Source organism: Cygnus olor, chromosome 6 (genome assembly GCF_009769625.2).
Source record: "Cygnus olor isolate bCygOlo1 chromosome 6, bCygOlo1.pri.v2, whole genome shotgun sequence".
Lineage (NCBI taxonomy): Eukaryota > Metazoa > Chordata > Aves > Anseriformes > Anatidae > Cygnus > Cygnus olor.
The window spans coordinates 17,890,661-17,912,737 of NC_049174.1; the positions used below are offsets into that span (position 1 = coordinate 17,890,661).

The window sequence follows — 22,077 nt, forward strand, 5'->3', positions numbered from 1 at the left end:
ATCGTGCCTGTGCTCACCTGGCTAGGATGAAGTTCTTAACTCCCTGCCTCCTATGTGTTTAGTGTTGTTAAGTGTGGTTGAATAGCTGCTTTTTCTTTCCTCTGTCCAAAAGTATTTCACTGGTGGAAGAAGTGCTAGTATGTGTGTATGTGTATGTATATATGCACGCTCTAAAATGTGTGAAGGATTTTTGATAGTCTTCTGACACTGTTCCTTGCGAGGTGCTGACACTATGCCTTTGCAATCACTGCAGTCTTTTATTTGCTGAGTCTTATCTCAAAGCTCTGCTGTTATTTACTCATAACAAACAGCCTTTCTCATAATGTATGCTCATAAAGTTGCCTGGGCCCTCTGCTGGGCCCTCTGCCCAGCAGCTATTCTTCAGTTTCTTCAGTTAGATGCTTTGAGAGCTGCAGGTGTGATGGTTTTAATGCTTACAGAATTAGAACCTTCATTTTTCTATATACTTCCTGGCTTCTTTGAAAAAAAAAATAATAAAAAGAAATGTAAGGAGTGGGAAAATATCAGTACTTTTGTACTAAGGAAATCTCACAGCAGATAACATCATGATTGTAATTATTGTCTAGCACAATGCATATGTCCCTGACATTCAGGGAGAAACTGTAAAATCATAAAGGCGTCCAGCATATCTAATAAGATCTCTTGCCATTTTATCCCAGACTAGTTTAACTGCAGAGAGTTGTTCTGGGGTCTTTTTGCCCTGGGTGATATGAAATCACAAGCAGATTTTATACTGAGTTCTCCGTCATAGTATTCTTAGGATACTGTTAGCCTATCCAGGCAAATAAGCAGAGGTATAAATGTGTATATATATGGGATCTGCATATTGAAAATGTTTCCTTCCTCTGGACTGATGGAGATCCTTCAGCCATTCATCAGATCCAGGTTGTCCTCTTTATAGAATCAAACAAGAGGAGAGACCTATTCATGTCAGGCAAATACAAAAGCATCCGTATAAAGCTGCTTCAAATACAAGTTACACTGGTCACTGTAATTCTCTCATCTTAATTTTAATACTGATAATTATAAAAATAAAATTTGTTAGGTATGATAGAGGTGGTTTACAGGGTTTAGAAATTGGTAGGAACTGGACTAAGTAAAAGATCCGTGGAAAAAATCAGTCAGTTGCAGATAGCTGCAGAACATTTTGCTGCAGAACAGAACATATTAAGTACACATTTTCTCATTAAAGTATCCTTTTATATAAAAAGTCTTTGAAGCTTATTTTTACCTAATAAAGGTAAAATTGAAATAATACATTACAATGCAGATAAGTGTTTTTCATTATAAATATTGAACAATTTATGCAGCTGCTTCAGATTTGATGTGAAAATATATTCAGTGAGCAGTAACATGTTTAACCTTTCTCTGTGGTCTCAGCCTCTCCTGCTAGTGCTGAGCTTTGTGATCTGCTCTTTCTCAGCTGGGTTTCTATTAGCAGCCATGCATGAGTCAGTGGGGAGCAGAGTCTTTTCCTAAGTGGTTGAATTATCCAGCTGTATAAACAAATTCATAAATATTAGGATGAGAATTTTGGTCCAGAGAACATCAAAGAGGTCAGTGGGAGGGAACAACATGTAATTTGGTAAGATATTAGCACCTAAATTGCTCCCCTTGCATTATTGTATTCCACTTATTGAAATAAGCAAGAGTGAGAGTGATGATCAGAGGAAAAAGCACTTGTTAAAGAATAGTTGGAAGTTACAATGTAAAAATAACAGCAAAAAAGAAAAACCACACAGTCGTTTATTTTAGGTGCAAAGGCACGTGGTGTACAAGTGCTGATACTGTATTCAACAGAATGACCTACTTAACATGAAATGCTTCTCAAATACAGGATTTGAGTTTCTGCTCTGCTACACCAGTTTTGTATCAGAGCAACACGCAGTTCAATGGAGTTACGTGGAGCTAGAAAGAACAGTGCATCCACTGGGAATTTTTTATTGTGAACATGCAGTAGAGCCAAAGCTTTTAACACTACATAATGCTCATTTGTAAACTTAGAATGTTATGGAATCATCAACTTTGAAGAACGTTGGATTTCTGTGTGAGACTTAGATCAATATTGTGATGTCATTTGTCCAGTTAATCTTGTATTGCCTCCCTGGGATTTCTGTCTGTTGTGCATATAATCTTTTATTTACACACGTGTGTGTGTGTGTGTGCACGCAGGCATATTGAGGGTATCCTTGACTGCCATCTGAAGGCATTCCGTGATAAATTTTAAATAATTATGTGTAGAAAAAAATATCAAACAGTGAGATGATGGGGGCAATTAAAATCACTGCCCTTTCTTGCCCTGTAACAAGGCTTCATCATGATCCAGTGCAAGCAGTTAACAAGCTGTTAAACAGCATCTCTGCGTAGCCTCGTGAAAATGGCCTCTGTGAGCGGTCAAGAAGCACAGCAGAGGTTGGGCATATATAATGCACATCGTTGTTAGAGGTCTTTGCAGAGATGGCTTAATCTATGTCACATTCATCCAGAACAACATCCCAGCTTTCATGGTAAGGAGACTCTTTTCCAAAGGAATGGTTACTGTAAGGTGCTTGCCAAGTCTGACCCACTTATCTGTTTATTCACTTGGTTTTATTGGCTTCACCTCAGTTTGTGGGGAAAAAAATCAGAAACAAAGCAGTGGTGGATAACTTCATTCACCTTTGTGTTTCTTGCAGGTATCACAGAGAGGTCTGACACTTTCCTGTGGCCTCAGTGCATGTACAATACAAATAAGCAAATTGAAAGCCAATATCTCACAACTAGTGCAGCTACTTCCCATCCGACTTGTGGATGAAACTTCCAATAACTCTGTGAGGCCCTATGAATAAGGGCTTTTTTTTCTTCTAAGTAAGAAGCAATATTAAAACTGTGCCAAACATAGGCTAAACAAACAGCAATAGGATTTTTTTTCCCATAAATAAAGATTTCTGAGAAGTCCAAGGACATAGCATTCAGCTGGTCTTTGCTGCATACAGAGTAAATGAAGTAGCTAAGGCTGCTTTTACTCGTGCTCGACAACACTCTGGTCCAAAAGCACTGCCAAATCAGACAAACTGCAGAGGACATTGGGCTATGTTTTCAGCTAACAGCTTTAATTAAAATGACCGCTTTCTTGCTACTTCGATTTTTATTTCAGAACATATTTCCTTCCTTAGGTGGGTTTTAGTTCCAGTCTAGCTGGATGTTTTGGTTTTGTGTCCTGAGCTTGAGGCTGACCCAGTGTGGGTCAGGGGCTAACAAAGCTTCGGCGCTGGCTTCTTTTGGCTTTCGGTGCTCACATGTAACTGGAAGATATGCGAGTACCTGCAGCTGTAATTTACATATACGGTGTGGCAGGAAGTCCAAACAGACATGAAAAACCAGGAACATTGCATATTGTTAACTAAGAGCAAATGGCGCGCTTTCTTTTATGCCTAAGTTGCTATGAGTAAAGCTGTTGTAACGATACTCCTAGGGAGTGTTGTAGAAAGCTGAAGCACAATGTTTACTGTCTTACATGATAAATTTGGCCTACAGGATCTCTGTTTTTGTAAGGTCACATGGACTGCACTAAATGTGTAGCCCAGCTAGTGCTGAGTGAATGAGAAGGCCCCTGCTGAGTTCAGATGGAGTTGCCTTCGAATCTAAATGCATACATTCAATCTAGGTGACAAAAAGCTAATATTATGAAAAGTAAAAAAGTTATGGAAAAATAAAATACAGAAAACCAGGCTATAAAACTAAGTGAATTCTGTTTAGCCACAGTCTGAAATGGGTTCCTGTTGCACTGGGGTTTATACAAACTAACCATGTTGCACATCAACATTTATATAGACATTTTTGAACAGTTTGTAAAACTGATCAGGAGAGACTCGACGTTAACAGAAGCGGTTATTTTGCTCTTTAACTCATCATCCACCAAGATGAGCTGCAAACCAAGCTAAAATCGCCTCGGAGCCCATTGGAGCTTTGCTCTGCTGCTTTGCCCCAGTCTTCTGCCAATTCACATTTTCAAGTTGTTTGCACGGAGGGCAGTATTACTATTTGTCGTGTGATTTGCAGGTGTTCTGAGTGGGACCTGTCACATTACTGGTCCACTGCTGAAATGTAATGCTTTTGCCTATGTATATTTTCTAGTTCTATCATATAAATTCACTGTATTGCTGAGATAAATATAAAATCACAACAGACAGACATCAAAATCTTATTCATAACACTAGTCTCAGGCAGTTTTTAAAAAAGAATGTTGCCTTTTCTTGAGAGTTGTAAAGTTAGCTGTGCAAAGATAGGAACTGTTGCAAGTTTATATCATAATAATAATAAAATACTTTCACTTTTTCTGTTTTCATATTGTTTTCTTGCTATTAATTAACTAGTCTGATTTTAACGGAAATATGTAAGAGTTTTTTTTTCTTTTTTTGAAATGATCCAGTCTCCTCAGGACCTTTGAAAATAGTTCACACTGGTTAACTCGTTTGTTTTCATGTGGGAAAAGGAAATATTTTAGAACATGATTAATCTTTCCAGTGATTGAATGTTTTTTCAAAAATGATGAACCATCAAAACAACTTTTGTTTGCTGGGAGTGTGGAAGAGTTGTCATTAGACTGTAGATCGGGTTATATTTTTTGACATTTTGGACATCTGAAATCTTTATACTCCACTGAGATAACTGGAGGGAAGTGCTGATTTTAATAGGCATCTTTTGAAAAGATGGAAAAAGGGAACTGAAGTGGCAGTTTACTGTAAGTATTTTGTATTTTATTATAGCTGGGTCATTTTAGACTCTTGTAGTTCAGGTTGTATAATTGTCAAATTTTATTCCCCCCAATTTTTCAGCCTATAAATTTAGCAAAGAAGGATAATATGGTGGTTTAGATTATTGTGCTGATTTGTGGGAGTTCTGTAGTTCCGCAATTGTCAGAAATCTTCCTGGACATTTGCAAATGAATTACTTCATCTGAAATACATAGCAGGCAAATTGTCTTCTGACACCTGACACTGTAAGATCTCTGGAGCATGGACCGTCTTCTGTTACATAGCATGACATACGCATATGTGATGTTGAGGTCTTTTGGGTGGTACTGCAGATCACACATTTCAGTGGAGTCAAGTAGTGCATAATTAGGCACTTGCTAATGATCCTTTAGTCTGCCTCTTGCCCTCACTCTGATGGGATATGGTAGTGGTTGAATTTCTCACAGCAGAGACAGCAACAGCTTTATGATGGATGATACCCTGTACATTTAAGAGTTTTGTAGATGTTTCACTGTGTAAATGCACTTAATACAGTACATTTATGTGAAATGAATCTTTTATTTCATTTCTTGACAGCTTGCACAAGCAATGCTCACTACCCAAGTAACCCAAGCTGTTCATTCTTTCTCACCTCATTTTAACCCATTCAGAAGTGCAGTGTTCTCCCGAAGCTCCGCCTTAGCTCTCCTTCTGTTCCACTCACATGGAAAATGCTAGGGTGGAAAATGATTTTGATCTGTACTTCGCTTCCTAGTTCTAATTCTGTGTTACAGTGTGCTTTCTATGTCAATGTGAAACATTACAATTTCCATTTGTTTTTTTTTCCAGGTAGAGAACAGACCCAAATATTATGGAAGAGAGTAAGTAACATACATCTCAGCGTGGTTTATCTCCACATGTTGGTTGATAATATTTACAGAAAAGGTTGAAAGTGTTTGCTGTGGGCATGTTGTTTCTTCAGCCTGTTTTGCAGAGAGGGACATGGGCCTGACATGTCAGCTCTCCCTTTCACAGGCAGCTTTCCCTCGCAGCAGGTGGCTTTGCAGTACTTTGCTCCGGTAGCTGCTCAGCTGTCTCTGTGTGGGACCTTGGCAAGGTCAGGAGTTGCTTTTTGGTGGGCAAACCATGAAAAGTCAGTCCTGCGATGCAGAACTGCATTTGCACCTCAGCCTGGTTGTTTCTGCCAGGCTGCTCCTTACGCATTAGCAACAAGGGACTTTGCTCCATTTCCTTGCACTGTGTCTTGTGTGAGCATCAGATTATTATTGTAGCATTTTTGTCTACCTAAAATTGCAGCTGCATTTTCTGATGGCTATAAATATTATCGAGTGATTCCTTAAGTGAGAAAACGATGTTTTTCTGTTCTTTTAGAGGGTTGTCTCTTTCTACGCCACCCTCCAATTGACTTTTGCAAAAGATGTGTGTGTGCAGAAAAAAAAAAAGATTTGAAACACAAATGTAATATATATGTAACATTTATATGTGTATTTGTCTTCAGAATGCTGCAGCAAATATGGTTAGATTTAGTGTGGGGAAAAAAAACGGATCTGATGTGTATATTTTGGTAAAAAATGTGTAGCATTGCTAGGTTCTTACACCAGTAATTGCTAAGATTATATGCAATCCCTAACATTTTAGCGAGTTGCCATAATATCCCTGAATGCTGAGAAGTGTTGGATTGCATGCCTCTGGCACAAAGCATGTGAAGCCAAGAGGAGAAAATGGACTTCTTTCTACATATGAAATAGATGGTTGCAGATTGTAAAAGCAATATACTTGTCTCATAGATGAAGAGAAGCCTTCCTAAACCATTTAAAGTGACTTCAAATATGGGGAGAAGGGAGGTTGATTTAAGGTGTAGGCTCCTGCAAAACAATCATTTTATGTTAGTTTCTTTTTTAAATACCATAGTTGGTCTTTTTTTTACAAGAAGAGGAAAAGGTGTTTTAAAAGTGAAAAGGCATGTGTTTCAAAATGCCTTTGTTCCTCAGATTCCATGGCATGATCTCAAGGGAGGAAGCTGACCAGTTGTTAAGTGTTGCAGAGGGAAGCTATCTCATTCGTGAAAGCCAACGGCAACCTGGAACCTACACTTTGGCATTAAGGTTGGTAATTAATATTTCATTTTAAAATTTATAAAATATTTAAAAGATTATACTGTTGTGTTGACCTTAATGCTTAAACTTCCTTATGTTTTTTTAAATATCTTTTTTTTTTTAAATCATGGTAAGCATTTAATGAACTTGAACCTTTTTTTTACCCTTATTACAGATTTGGTATCTTTAGCTTTCTGAAGTGCTTTAGCCATTTCTGAAGTGCTAACATTCCTTATTGTTTGCACTGCCAAGATAATAGCAGTTGTGTTTTTGCTGGTTGTCCTTCATTTTGCTTTTTTCCATGTACCTTCCTGATGAGACCCCATGTGTAGACACTGAGGGAGCATGCAGTTGAGAAATAGAAGGAATCTTATGAGATCCCATGACTGGTCAGCTCTGTGGGTTACTTACTAGCTAGCTAGCTGTTGCTGAAGAGCAATTAGTTCTTTCTAGTCCCTCTACAGAGTGGCCAATAAATCAGTTGATTTTTTGTCTGAACCCCTCTTAACTAGCAGTATTTGCAGATCTGTTTCCTCGTTCTGCAAAACTCTAGCAAGTAGATCAGATAGTATCAGATAATAAATATTTACATATTTAAAATATGTAAATTTTAAATAGTTTAATTACTTTTAAAGTAATTGAGATTATTTTGGTCTGAGCTGTCAAATGGGAAATGTTTTTTTTTCACACTTTTAAATTGAAGTAGTACAGGAAAACATTGAAAGAGAAAATACAGTTACTGAAAGCTTTACGTAGGTAAAATAAGATTATGATTAAAATAAAAATATCCTGGAATACTAAGTTAACATAAGTTAGTTTTCTTTCTCAGAAAAAAGAAAATGTATGTTGTACCAAGATACTTGTTTCTGTAGTCTTAAGATTCCAAATAGAAACATTATTAACATTCATACTGATTTGCATTTGCAATGTGAATGAATTGGTATTGCTTATTAGGGTCTAATACTACCTGTGCTTCTGCTCTTACAATATTCATTCACAACTAAAAAGAAAACAGTTGTCTTAACACTGATCTTGGAGACAAAGAACTCCTGCTGTTTGCTGCTGATGATACAGAAGGCACAGGGCCTGTGCCTGTGACTGGTGAAGCTGCTGAGCATCTTGCAGTATGCACTAGCATAGTTTGTTTTACAAATGCTCCTCCAGTCCAGCAAGACAAAAGACGGGTCTTTTCTAGGCTTGATGGTATCTTTTTCAAACTGGAAAACCCTTCTGAAAGCCATAAAACCTGTTTCTATAGCCAATATAATAGAGAACGTATAGCTGTTGGTGATCAGTTTGGGAAATAGTTTGAAATGATAGCAAAGGTGTTGTTATTTCCTTTTATTCTGAAGAAGTTCAGCATTTGGCAACACACCTCAACCTGAACCTGCAACACGCTGTAGCCATTTCATTACATTTGAGCACAGGCATGATTAGTTGAGCTTGATTACACATATATTAGGGGTTGTGTTCTAGAATGCTGCTTTCCATTTCACAGCAAGTAATGCTCTGTTGTCTTGCTGTTGGCCTTTAACATCTATGAGTGAGGGTCTTTGTTTGCTTTCATACTTTAGGTGGAAGATCTCCGTGAACTGCAGTAGAGAGATTTCTTTTTTCTCTCTACTGGGAAGTATGGCATGAGTCTGCATTCCCTCTGGCTGAAGGCAGAGTTTTGCTGAGGTTCCATTTTTCCTCTCCCTGGAATCAGATACTCAGAATGTAACAATATTCCCAATGAGTGTGGTTTTGACTCTGTCAAAAATATTTTGGTGTTTGTTGTTTGATTGATTTACTTATTTTATAACACATCATACCATTTTATAACACATCATACCTAATCTAATTCAACATCAGGTATCTGCTATATGGGTAAAGTTACTGAAGTAGTTTAACTGGAAGTTAGAAAAAACACCAAATAAAATCTTGGATACAAAGCAAGCTACACCAAGAGATAGAGGTAGGACTCGTTATTATGACTATCTGAACATATTTTTGTGTGCATCATTCTCTGTGCTGCAAATTGATAGAGATTAATGTATCTTAGCTCATCTTTGTGAAGTGGTTGTTTATCTTCTGAAATTACTATACAAGATCATCTAATAGAGGGCTATATTTTAGGGGAAAAACACCCACTTTCTCTCTTGTTTTGTCTCTATCCTCATTGCTTGCTCCCTTCTAGACTGTACTTAACGTGGGCATCTTCCAGAAGTACTTGGATTGTCTTAGCTCTGCACTGAAGACTTCCACTTGTTAAACAGCTTTAATCTTTCTAGAAGATAACGAATAAACTGTTAACACCACAAATCATAACTCCTTTGTAGGCAGACAGAATTCACAGACATAAAAACATGTTTTTGTGAAATCTGGAACAGATTGAACAATCACATGAAGCTGCAGCGCTCAGCTACAGCCAAAGAGCTCAGAATCCAAATGCAGTTGGTGCATGAAGCTCTCTGAGGTGCCATTCCGTTCCTATCGCAGCTCTTCTGCATTTCACTTTTTTAGCTTCTCCTAAGGGATACCTTAAGTCATCATAAACGGAGCAGATTTGAGAAGAGATCTGGTTAATTCTTTGCAAAGAGTTTATCCCCAGTTACACACCTTTGTAACTGTATCAGCAAGTTCTCTGACTATGAATACACGGGGCTGGATACAGTACATAGTCCAGTCCAGTATCCACTCTCTAATACCTTTTAACAGCAGATGTTGAAAGAAAAGTATGCAAACAAGATGAATATATAGTAGTAGTTCTCTGGTGTGCTGTGCCCTCTCAGTCTCTGAAGATTGCTGTTCAGGGACTTCTGAGCAGAACTGTGATATTTGCTATTCTTTCAGGATCTCGATGGAGATTTTTTATTTTTATTTTTTTGGTATAGCAGCATTCTGAATGCATTAACTCTCATAGATTTTGCTGTCCGCAACTGTAGCATAAGTCCTATGCCTTAACTATGTTTGATGGGGAAAAGCATCCTTTTTTTGTGGATTCCATCTCATAACTTCATTTGATGCTCGCTAGTTTTTGTATTATGAGAAACAGTGAACAATTGATCCCCATTTACTTTTTCCATGCCAGTCATGTCCCTCTTATTCTTCTCTTGACAGGTCAATGAGCCCTAGGCTATATGTTCAAGTTTTGTAGTGAGGCTGTTCCATACCTCTCATCATCTCTCTCATCTTTCTGTGTGCCTTTCCCTTACTCTGTGATGATCTTTTGGAGGTGAGGGAACCAGAACTGCACATCCTGTTCAGGATGAAGTGGACTGTGAAGTTTTCTTTCTTTGTTCTCTAAGCCTTTCCAAATGATTTTTTGGACCACTACGGAGCATTAGGCTCTGATGCTTTTATAGAACTAACTTTAGTAAATCTAAAGGACTTGTTCCTGAGCTGCAATAGCTACAGACACAGCCTAGCACAGATTAAATGATCTCAGGTAGGACAGGACAAATAATAGCTTTCACAGGTTTAACAAAGTCAGTCGGATGTTCTTAGTGCAATGCTGTGGAATGGTTTACTGAGTTCAAAATTCAGATTTTTAATATTTATTTTTCTTTAATAAGGTAGAACAAGTGATTCTCACCCCCAAAAAACTTCTCAGTTATGTTGCCTGTGAGTTACTATAAAATATGCTTGCCTTTTACATAAGAAGCTGCAGTTTGATCATCTGATGAGCTATTTTTGTCCGCTTTTGACCATTATTGTGCAATTAGTTTGCTTCATGATTTTAAGGTAGAGTACCTTTTAAATCGAAATTTGAAACAAAAGAGGTTTTCAGAAAACAAAAGAAGTTTTCAGAAAACAAATTTTTCAAAATTTGTAATGGAGGTAGAAGTATGTTGTTATGGAAAAAGAAAATGATAGTTTAATTTTTTTTTTTTTTTAATGTGTGAGTTTGGTTAAATATTCAAAGCTGTCCTTCAGATAAAATTGATGTGCAGAGCCTAAGAAGGCCAGTGAGATTGTATCAGTTAAGACACCGGATGAAATAGAATGAAACATAAACACAAATGAGAGCATCAGATTGGCACCCTATTTTTAATGCATGTACTTAATCATGAATGCATTTTTTTTGCAGTTTATTAAAAAAAAAAAGGCACAACAGAAATCACCAATGTTTACTATTTAATTAATCAGAGAATGCTAATGAAAATTTTTTGCATCCCTGAGGTTTAAAAAAAAAAAGGACTGTCATAAGATTATTTTAGATATACACGTGTCCATATATATCAGGACATCTCTGTGACTATAAAACATATAAAATACATTTTATTGTTAATTAGATGTTCCAAATGGATGAAAACTGAAAATTCCTAATTAACTCCTGGAGGTATTAGATCTTCTTTTAAATGTGGCAAAACAGTAGTACAGTGCTTGATGCTAAGACGTATAGCAAATGACAGTAACAATAAGACATGGTTTGCAATGTAGCCTTTTGTGGTTGAGAGCTTGTTTAATAATTAGGATGAGGATAAAGAGGAAATGGGTAGAGATTGTACTAGCGGTAGGCGTTGAAGTGTGATGGTACTGCGTGTTCTTTTGAGCAGATATCTGCTGTAGCACGTTTAGTTGGTTACCATGGTTTCCCTTCCTGCAAATTCTATTGTTGTGATACTGAGAATGAATTGAAATAAGGTTCTGCAGCAGGATTAAAAAAAGGTAATAATGTTAGCCGTGATTATGAGTCATGGGTTTTTTTGGTTATTTTTTTAATGTTTGGGGGCTAGGGCACATTAAAGATTATGTGGCACCAAGAGAGAATTCTTAAGGCAAAATAAATGTCAAAAATTAGTAATCCTTATTTTAGTCAACCAACTGCATGTATTGTGCAAGAAATTGATACATATATCCTCTCTTCCTAAATTATGAAATTGCATTAAGAAACTAGCCACTAATATTTTAAAAGGAGTCATAATTGGCAGGCTATTAGAGTATAATGCTGCAAATGAACCTTTTTAATTTCAGAGGACAATCGCTTTGATAGCTGAATGCTGTCCATTTTCAGTGGGCTCTTTTGTGACACGTGTGTAGTTCTCTTCCAGAATATGCACTGATTGCCCTGGGATTACTTACCCATCTAAAATTCAACATCTGCAAAAGGCTTCTTGACTTCAGAGGTCAAAACTGCATGCCTGCATTCTGCTAGGAAGCCTAGTTATACAGGCTGGGACACAGGAGAGAAATTGGGGAAAGAGAAATGTTTGAAACAACTTCCGTTGCTAATAGCTGAATTACTTTTTTTTTTTAATTATCAACGTAGCAAAATTTGGTCATACCTTATCCTGAATCCAGAGATGATCTCTAAGTAGTCTGAGAGAGGGAACCCAGCAAAACAGTAGCTGACTGCATCCCTTCACTTTACCTTAGTAACAGTATTCTGACATCATGTCACTTGGTAGGAAAAAAAAAATACAAAGACCTTTTTCAATGCTAAACTTTGCAGATCCTTCTATCTCTGTATGTTTTTTACCCAATTTGCAGCTCTGCACCAGGCATTGATTGGCAGTAGCAAGGGCTGAATTCAGTTTCTAGGAACCTTTCTAGAATATTTACACAAAATTTCTTGGTCCCCAGCTGAGAAACATGGGAAACTATGTCCACATAAGTGTCTGCGTGTATATACACACACGTGCACACAGACAACCTTAAAGCTTAGCTGGGCTAAGTAGAGTTGCTCCAAAACCTGACCAAACATATCTGTGGGGTATGTTTGTTTCAGCCTGGCCCATTTTAATCAGATCATTTTTCTTTATTCTGTGTGAAATGATGAAAGAGTGCTTCCTCTGTGGTGGGCTGAAGCTCTCGGGGAAGAACTCTTCTTTCTCCCGAAGGCTTAGGCCGTTACACTTGCATAGGCACAGAATTCAGGTGAGTGTTTCAAAAATTGGCCACTAAGGTATCTAAAGCTTCTTTTAGATGGAGGAAATGGTTTATGCTTAAAGCTATTTTAATAGGCTAACATAGCAGGTATGCCAGCTGATATGCTGGGCTTTTTTTTTCTTCCTTGTGAAGAGCCAAATATTTCTTTTATGAAGGCTTAAATTCTACTGAAACTAAAGCTGTCATCCTTTTGGCTGGAAACATCGTATGAGCTAGAGCTTGCCCCAGGGAAAGGAGCATGCTGATAAATTTTGGAGCTCGCTTTTATGCTCTGAAGTAAAACAATTGGACCTCTATTTAAATGATATTCCATGTAAAAGAAGTTTATTTTTCTATATAAAATTTTGTACTGAATAATATACTCTATTACTTTGTCAGTAAAGTGGAATGTTCAGCTACCAGTATATAACAAAGCTGTCCTGTGTGCTGTCTGTCTTATGTAAGTGCAGCTGGGCACTACCGAGATGTCTTCGCTTAAGTATTTAGAATAATAATAAATAGCTACTAACCTTAATGAGTAATTAACTGGCTACCTAGGCCTTCCCACAGACTAGAATGCTTTTTTCCTTATGGTTCACGTCTTCTTGCTGTGTTCCTGTTCTCCTTCCCTCCTCTTCCCATCTGTTGTTGTTGTCAGCTCTGTTTTCTTTTGGCTAGAGTGTCTAATTTATCTTTGGCAATTCAGCTTGCTGCAGACTTTCTCCTGCTCGTATAAGTTCAGTACTTCTCAGAGGAATATTCTCTGCTTTGGTAGCGGTGTGAACTTTTTGGTAGCTTGTCCAGGAGCTGTCTGCATTCATTGCATGTAACTCATGTTCATTTTATGCCATGTCCTTCACCTCTGACTGTAGCTTCTGCTGAGCCACGAAGATCTATTGTAACCTGGTGTACAGCGAAGGTATTTGGGTTTGTGGTGAGGCACCGTCATGGAGCTCAGATCTGGGTTCACTTCTTGGCTTCACATATGACGTAGCTCAAAGCTTTTTTGTTCTCCATGCTTTACTTCCTTCTCCATTGGGAAGAGTATTTTCTTTCCTGTGTTGTCTCACATGTTTGTTCAGTACATCAGCCTAGGATCTCTTAAAAATAGCCTAGACAAAGAACTGGAAAGTTGTGCCCCATCTCTGAGACCACCCTCAGTCAAAGCTCCTGAGCAAGAACCTGTATTGTACTGTGCTATTCTTAGGGTCTGCCCAGGCTGAAGCTTCTAGGTGCTATCAGACTTGAAGCAAAAATGTCAAATTATAATGCGGTCAGTTGAAAATCAAATCGTGTATATATGTCCATAGCATACGCTGTTCGATCCTCCTTTCCCCCATTCCTTCCCTTTCAAAAGGATGCATTTCTTTTCTGTCATCCACAGGTTCTACTGGAGTGCCTTTCTGCTCTACTGCTCTTAGAAAGTGATAGAAGCCTATCTTCAAGTTAGTCCTTTGGTTGGCTTCTTCTTTTGTATGCTTTTGATATACATATTTATAAACCTTTGTGCTTTGAGAAACAACTTTTTTCCTGTGCCTCATCAGTAAACATAAAAAGTCCTCCAGCTGTAGATACTATGGATGCTTTAGAAATAGGTTTTCAAAATAATACACAATAGCCTCATATTGTTGTTTAATCTCATAATTGTTTTCATCAAAACATTTATGAATTATTCAAACACCAAAAGAACTGACAGCAATAAACATTATCTGTCCCACTTTTCCTCTTCCTTTTCCCTCTTTTATACTTTGATGTAACTTTGCTGAGTTTAGTGTAGTTCGTCCTGTTTTCATAGGTGCTAGGAAGAGCATCAAGCTTTTTTTTTTTTCATTTATAACTTGAGTAAATGGAGTCTAACAGTTTCAGTAATAAATTGAGTTTTGCCCCACTTACGGCTGCACTTGTGCCAAGGATGAAATTATATTCTAGAAAACCAGAATATAAAAATAGAAAAGTTGTTCGTCTGATCTATTAGTGGCCCAGAAATTTCTGTTATTTCGGGCAATACCTAAACACACAAACTAGGTGTGTGTGTGCACATGTATTTTTTTGTATGTATTATGTACATTTTCAAAAAGGTAGGGTAGCAGCTGGATGGAATCTTTAAAGTTATTCTGTTTCACTGAGTCCTATTAAAATGAAAAATCCATGGTATGATACATAATTTTAGTGGGAATATTATTTTACAATGAGTTTTTATCATCTGTTCTCTCCCACTGTTAATTCACAAAGCATTTTAATGGCAGATCAGGCATCACCCTAAGAGAACTAAATCCTTATAGATGGGGAAATGCTGCAATATAGTAATTAAACTATTCTTCTATCATTTATTTATGTAGTCATGGTCAAGAGACATTAAGGGGAGTTGCCCATGTAGAACAGTTAATTTTTATTCATTAGCAACACAACGCTGTTTTGAAAATAACACAACATTGAACGCATTCCCATAAAAAGTTTACAGATTTTAGTCTGGTATATTAAAATGAAACTTTATTTGAAAAGATTTCCCAGTATAAAGCATTTTATTTTTTAACAGCTACTATACAGGACAATTTATACTCCTTTGAACAACTGTCAAGCATGTAATGTCCTAAATTCTTTGTAGTATATGCAGCGTACTGCATGCAGATGCCACGTTACACGTCATTATATGCAGTCAGTGCCCCATATGCTGACTCTCTCTGTGCACTGTCGTGCCCTAACAAATCAGAGAACTGGTTCCTGGCTCTGACCAAAGTCTCTTTGCTGCCTGGATGTACTAGTGGTTGTACCAGTGGTTGTACGTGTGCACCGCGGGTTGGGCACGTCTAACAGCACTTTACTGCACGTGTGGGAACCAGGGAGGCTGCGCTGTGATGTTGGTGACCCACCTGTCACTGTGGTCAATTCATTTAACCACTCCATTTCTTTGTGGGAGAATGGAGGCAGCAGGCACTGAAATCTGTAGATGAAAAAATTCTATTTTAGGACTTAAACACCTTTTATTTTCTGTACAATCCAGTCTTCACAAGTCTTCTCCACAAAGGATTTTTGCCTTGTGAGCCATCAGATGTTGCCGTAGGTGTCAAAAGAGCTTCAGGGGAGATTTTGAGCCTAGGAGTAATTGTACTTGTTGCTGCCAGTGAGTCACCTACAGCTTTTTTAGTTGTGTTTCAGTGACTGTACGGTTAATAGTTTGATAGGTTGGTGAATCTTTTGTATTGTCATACACACAAACATTGTTTTATAGGTTGCATTGTTACACGTGACAATAAGAAAGCTTCACCTTTTTTGCCTTTTAGAAATGTTGGTGAATTTTTCATTTTGTATATTTATGCCTGTTCATCGTTAAGGAATGTAGCTTTGAGGAAAAATCAGTTTAGAAAGCAGTTGGTGAATCTCACTGTAGTTAAAAAAAGGTGAGTGATTACCAGAAGATCAGAGGTAGAACACGCTGAGAAAACAGGTTTTAAGTAAGTAGCAAATAGTGTAATAGCTTTAAGTAGGTTGAGTAAGCCTGCTTTGAAGGTTGGGATCAACAGTGGTTTAAGACAAATCAGGTTTGACAAAATCTCTCTGGAAAAGAAATCTTCCTGTAGTTATTTTTAATCTAAAGGAAACTTAAAAATAATCCCCCCCTCCCCTTTTTTTAAATATAAACTTTGAGTTCTTGAATAATATCCTATAAAGTTTATATTTAGAGACAAAAACAATGTAGGAACAATAACAAAGCGATGTTTCTCCACTCCCCTCTCCAGAAAAGTGTAGTCTTTTTTTCATCCTAGCAGATAATGGAGGGTAACAGAATGGCATAAGTATTGGTAAGTTAATTGCACTTGAAAAGCTATTTAATGATAACGACATTTCTTTGGGTTTTCACTTGATGTCTTGTACTCAAGTTTTCTTAATATATTGAATAAAAATATTAATACTGTCTTATCAAGATCAATTAAAAGCAAGTTACTTTTAGTATGAGAGCGTCTGTACAAGCAAAAAGAATTAAGGGGCTCATAAGTAACTTAAGCCTCATTGGAAAAAGTGTTGTAAATGAAACCAAAATGATCGTGTTTGAGCATTATGTTGTGGCAGTTCTCTCTTGGTTGTAATGATTATAGTGAAATTTCCATTCCAGACCCGACGTTGTTCTACTTCTAAATTTACCAGAAAAAAAAAAAAATTGGGTATAACCTACAGTAAGAATGTTATACTTGGGATATGTAAAATTTGCATGCACAGTTAGAATTTACTGAGCAGACGCTGGTGAGAGTTGATAGCTTAGCTTAGAAAAATTAAAACCCAGTTCTGCTTTAAAGGAATACAAAAGATCTCAGTAGCATGGAGTCATGCTGTAGAATTAACTCATAGATAACATTTTTCAAAATTTTTGTTAAAGGAACAAAACTATCTGCTTAATGTGAAGCTGTGAAAGTTACTAACATTCCCACTAGTAACGTTTCCAGAAGGTGTTTATTTCACGCATGTCAACAGGTTTCTAAAGTAATACTTTCTTTTAAAGAGAAAATATTAGGCTCTTACTGCTTTCCCATGTATGTATATATAGAGAGGCTTAAACGTGTCTTAATCATTAACCACAATGATTCTTTTCCCAGGAAGCTCCAAGGTTTTATCAGGTAGAGAAAGCAGTAAACATTACCCAGAATATTGGTATTGATTCTGATCCAATCATCACAGCAATCCCAGGGACTTCTTAACGAGTTTAAATGGAATAGGGCATGCAAGCACAGTACTAAGAATGTATCGTACAGGAGCTTCATTTCAAAACCGGATGTTATTTTCAAGTGATCTATCACTCATCAGAAACATTGTGTGATCCAAAGTGTTAAGTGGTCTTACTGCATATTTATTGATCAGCTGACTTTTGTTCACAATTTGAGATGGTTAAAATCAGCTGTTAAAGATAAGACATTGAGACAATTTTTTTTTCTCTCTTAATTTTCTTAGATTTATTTACAAAGCACACCACTACAGTACCAAGGGCTGATAATCTTTCCAGCCTTCATTGTTCTCAGCAGCTGATGCCCTACAGCAGTTGTCTCTCACTTGTGGTGTCCCTGACACTGCGCATCATCTACACAAAGGTGCCATTGCTCTGGTCCTCCCTGCCTGCTATTTGCAGCATCCTCCTTGCACAATATTGTTTCCCTTTTGGATGAGGAAGTCTGGGAAATGATGAAGTGAAACAGCCTTCAGTCTCAGTTGAGAGAGGCTGCTGAGAGGCTATTGTCAATGATGCAGCACCAGCTCAGATTTATTTTTTTTACCTGATCAAGTGAGTTGGAGGTTTTGTCTACCTTGGCATGGGGTTGCCACGTTTCAGTTCCAAATCTGAGATTTATTTTTTTTTTTCTGAAGGATGCCACATTTTTTTTCCAGGTTAAACTTAATTATCATACGTTCACCCAGCCCATGGGTCTGATGAGGTTTTAGGGATAACTTTACACCTAATTAATATTCATCAAGCCATACTTAAGTCAGTCAGTAAATACTGCACTTCCAAATGGCACAGGAAAATTCTCTCTGGCCACAGTACTCTGCCACTTTTCCCAGTTTTATCAGACAATGGGGATTTTTTTTGTGTCCACTTTTTATAAAATGCGCCTTTACTTTTAAGAATTAACGTATTTGGTTTCATTTACACATCTCGTGTTCTTGCAAGCTACTGCTGACTTTCAGGTTTCAGAGCAAGTGCCGTTCCTCAGGCAGGTACCCTGGGAAGATGGCAAGTCCCACCGTCCTCTGGCCATCCTCAGAAATATTGCCAAGTAATAAGAAATCATTAATAAATAAAACCAAAAGTAAGCTTCTCTCAGGAGTCAGAGACCTTCTGGGTTAAATGTGTAGGTTTTGGCAGCGTGCAATACTTATACTTCTTTGACACGGAAAATGGCCAAAAGAGGAGAGAATCTGTGGGATCGTTTGTTTCCTTTTGCGTGAACACAGCAAGATCAGGAGACATTCCTGGTTGCAACATTGCTTACATTTCTGTAGCTTTTTATGGAGTGTCAAGACTCTAGTCTTAAGTATTTGGTGAGAGTTTTCAGAAGTTATAGCTGAAATTCTGACACCTAATTTTAAGCAAGATTTCTACCTTCTGGCCTCAAAGTGTGTTAAGACACTTTTTCTCCAAGGGAAGATGAAGTCCAAGTGACCTTCAGGCACATATACAGAACTTAAGATTTCCCAGCTCAAAGTATGAAGATGCTCACAGCTTATGAGGATATCAGTAGCCCTGTGGGGTGTTAACTTTGTGGTCTCACAGCAGCTTTGCATTTTAAATAATGCCTTTGTCTTTAGGTTGTGGCTAGATACTTTTCTGATCATAAAATAGCCTGTGAAGGAAGGAAGAGGTGAATAGCTACTGTATGAGTCTTTATTTGGACTGTAAAATCCATCTTCTTAAATGGTAAGAAAGTGCGGATGGGCTCTCAGTCCTTCACTTCTTCCTTTTGTTTGATCAATGAATGCTGCATACAGAGTAGGTGGCAGAGTCTGAAGCCCGTCTTTCTCATGCTATGATACCTAATTCAGCTCCTCAGTCCTTTATTACTACCCACATTTGCTCTACCATTTAATCCGTTTTCCCACGTTGTTATCCACTCTGCCCCACTGGCAACCAAGGGGACTAGACAGAGTGATTGCTTTTCAGACAACTTGGAATAAGAAAAGTCTTTTATCTGTAGCCCTGCTGCTTGCAAACAAATGGACAATAGACACAATGAGACTGTTCGATGTGTCAGAGGTCTATCTCTTTTTCTTGGAAAAACATCTAATGTTCCCCTTTTTAAACCAAAAGAGAACATACATTATCTGTGCCCCGTTTTCTATTTCTTAAACAAAAAACAGCTGGTACTAATGTTTGCCTTTAGGAAGAGACTATCAGGAAGTTGAAATATCAAATCTTGGCTCTACTTAGTTTCCACGGTGATGTATAATTAGCTAGGCTGCAGTAACGTTATAGAAGGTAAACATAAGGAAGTATTCTTGCTAATGGAAAAAATTAAACCATAATATTAAATAAGACTGAAGGGACTGAAGATTAAATTTGAATCGATTATTTGCAAATGGATGTGTATGTTTGCATTTATATTGTAATTTGATCAAAATATTATCATTGTGCGGCCAGAAATTTAAATGAGTTTGAAAGAAATAAAATGGAGGATTATTGGACATGGTATTGATGGTACAATCTTTGTAAGAGATTGTTGGTGCATTGATTTGTGTGAGTTTTTTTTCTTGCTTGTTGCTAATACCACTCAATTTGAAGAACAATACATTTCCCCGGAACATATCCAACAAGGAATGAATAGAGAGAAAACGGTTCGATCTGGAACAAATGGAAAAACAGATAAAGGCAAACCATTCAATTTTCACCCCTTGCAGCACCTTTTCCAAGTGATTATGGCACTGATCTAGAGTAATTTGTTTGTTTAAATACTTTTCTTTAAGCACTAATTGTTAAATTATCTTAATGTATTTTAAACTGAGAACATGGAATGTGGCCTTCAGAAGGCTATGTGTACAGAAGGAAATTGATGTTCAGCTCCCTAGATCCGTGTAGGAAGAAGATTCAGTCTGAGGTTTACAAGATGAGTTTAGGCATGGAGTGCTGTTAAAGAATTAAAACTGTGGGATGTTTTCTATGAGATATTTGTTGAAATGTGGGGTTGGGAGTGTGGGATAAAGATGATGTTCTTTTGGGAATCCTATTCCTTGTAATATCTGTCCTGCTTTACGGGCAGCAGTCTGAATAGATGTACAACGTAAAACCTGCTGGGGTAGGACCACCTACTGACCCTGATGAGAAGAGGATAAATCCTTTAAAACTTTTGGTGGTTCTCTGCATTTGGCCATCTTGTTGTTCAGAACTTTGTTTTAGACTCTGGAAGGATGTTATTGAAATCAAGACAACGTGTGTAGTGATAGGCCCTGAGGAGCTGTTCTGTGCCTTATCTTCCCTTGATAAGATTAGTGTAATACTTTCTCTTAGAGAAAGCTAAGAATAATAAGTGACCTTTTGCTTCTATAAAACTGCTGTAAGTACTGTCAGAGCATATGTTACTGATTAGAACAGCAATTCACCTGATGCATCTCCTAATAAAAATCACTCTATTGCATATTATCATTTAGATATATTATTTTTCACCTTCAGAGCCACTCTGTTTTTCTTGTGGAATTTTAACATTGTATGTTCTCCGTGTGCATTGTTCCCACTGACTTTAGCAGGATGCAGTGAAGGTTGCTCACTTTGGCACTGTGAGGTACTGAGCACTCTTAGCTCATATTGACTTTACTGACAGTGGAGGACATGCAAGAAATATGGCTCATGGTGAAAACTCGTTTGCCGCATACTAAGTTGACTAGTTTTTGCCACTTTGTACAGTAAAGTATTTATGTTGCTGTATCTATTATGTTGCCATACCACTCTAGTATATCTACTATAGCCTAGTCCCTCACTTACTTGTCCTAACTTACAGCAGGAGGGGTAGGTAGGAGTTCCTACCACTTAGGCTGCAGGTTAGCACACTACCTTTCTACTTCCTCAATGACTTGTGTTCACTCTGGATTGCAACTTGTGATCAAATTAGCATCGGGTAAAAATGCTTCTTTTTCCTGTTGTTTTGTAATTTCTTGCTTTTCAGTTTGATTCAGTGAACTTCTAATTTGTGTGGTGTAAAAATGTGAATACAAGTACCAATTCGTTTCCAAAAAAATGCCCCTGCAGTTTCTACACATTGTGTCCTCTTTTGTTAGTGAGCCGGATGTGGATTCCTGAGAGCCCCCCAGGAGTGTGTTGCTTCACATTTAAGTTTTCTTTAAAAATAGCAGCTCCCAAAATTACAGTCGCTGTCAGGTTATTGGTAGGGGGGATGGTTTGGTTTGGCATTTCGAAAAACATAGAGGAAAAATATACATCCCAAGACAAATGATTTTGCACATATTTGCAGGGAGAATGCATGTATTTCACCTGAGGCAAGGTCTAATAATATGCCTTCTGCTATTGGGCAGTGCCCCATTGAAAAGAAATCACTTCAGCAAAGCACCAGTGCTGATTTTATTCCTTAACATCTCCTATGAAGCTTTTGATTGTGAAATAAAAATAATTCATCCTTTCAAATTCAGCTTTTAATATGCATTTGGCTGATCTGACCTCACAAAGTGGCCCGATGCCTTGAGCAGCCACCCTTGCTGCTGTCTGACCAAGGAGTGACCCAGAAGCGAGCTGTGAAGGCAGCTCTTTGCCTCCATCTTCTCTGCAGGAAAGGTGTTGGTTATTGCCGAGCGCAAGCACTGGTGTGTTCTCACAAGTTGAGATTGCTTTCAGGCAGCAAAACGTTACAGGTTCAAAGTAGGTTTTGAAAAGGTGCTAATGG

The 22,077-nt window shown here is 37.7% G+C and overlaps 1 protein-coding gene across 1 annotated transcript in view; it reads left to right on the forward strand.

Annotated features, from left to right (window-relative positions):
- CHN1 (chimerin 1) overlaps positions 1-22,077 on the forward strand; it is a 96,507-nt gene that overhangs the window by 24,656 nt on the left and 49,774 nt on the right. The window contains exons 4-5 of the mRNA XM_040562021.1: positions 5,586-5,617; positions 6,749-6,862. Of these exons, the coding sequence (XP_040417955.1) occupies positions 5,586-5,617; positions 6,749-6,862 (146 nt within the window). The remainder of the gene's footprint in view (positions 1-5,585; positions 5,618-6,748; positions 6,863-22,077) is intronic.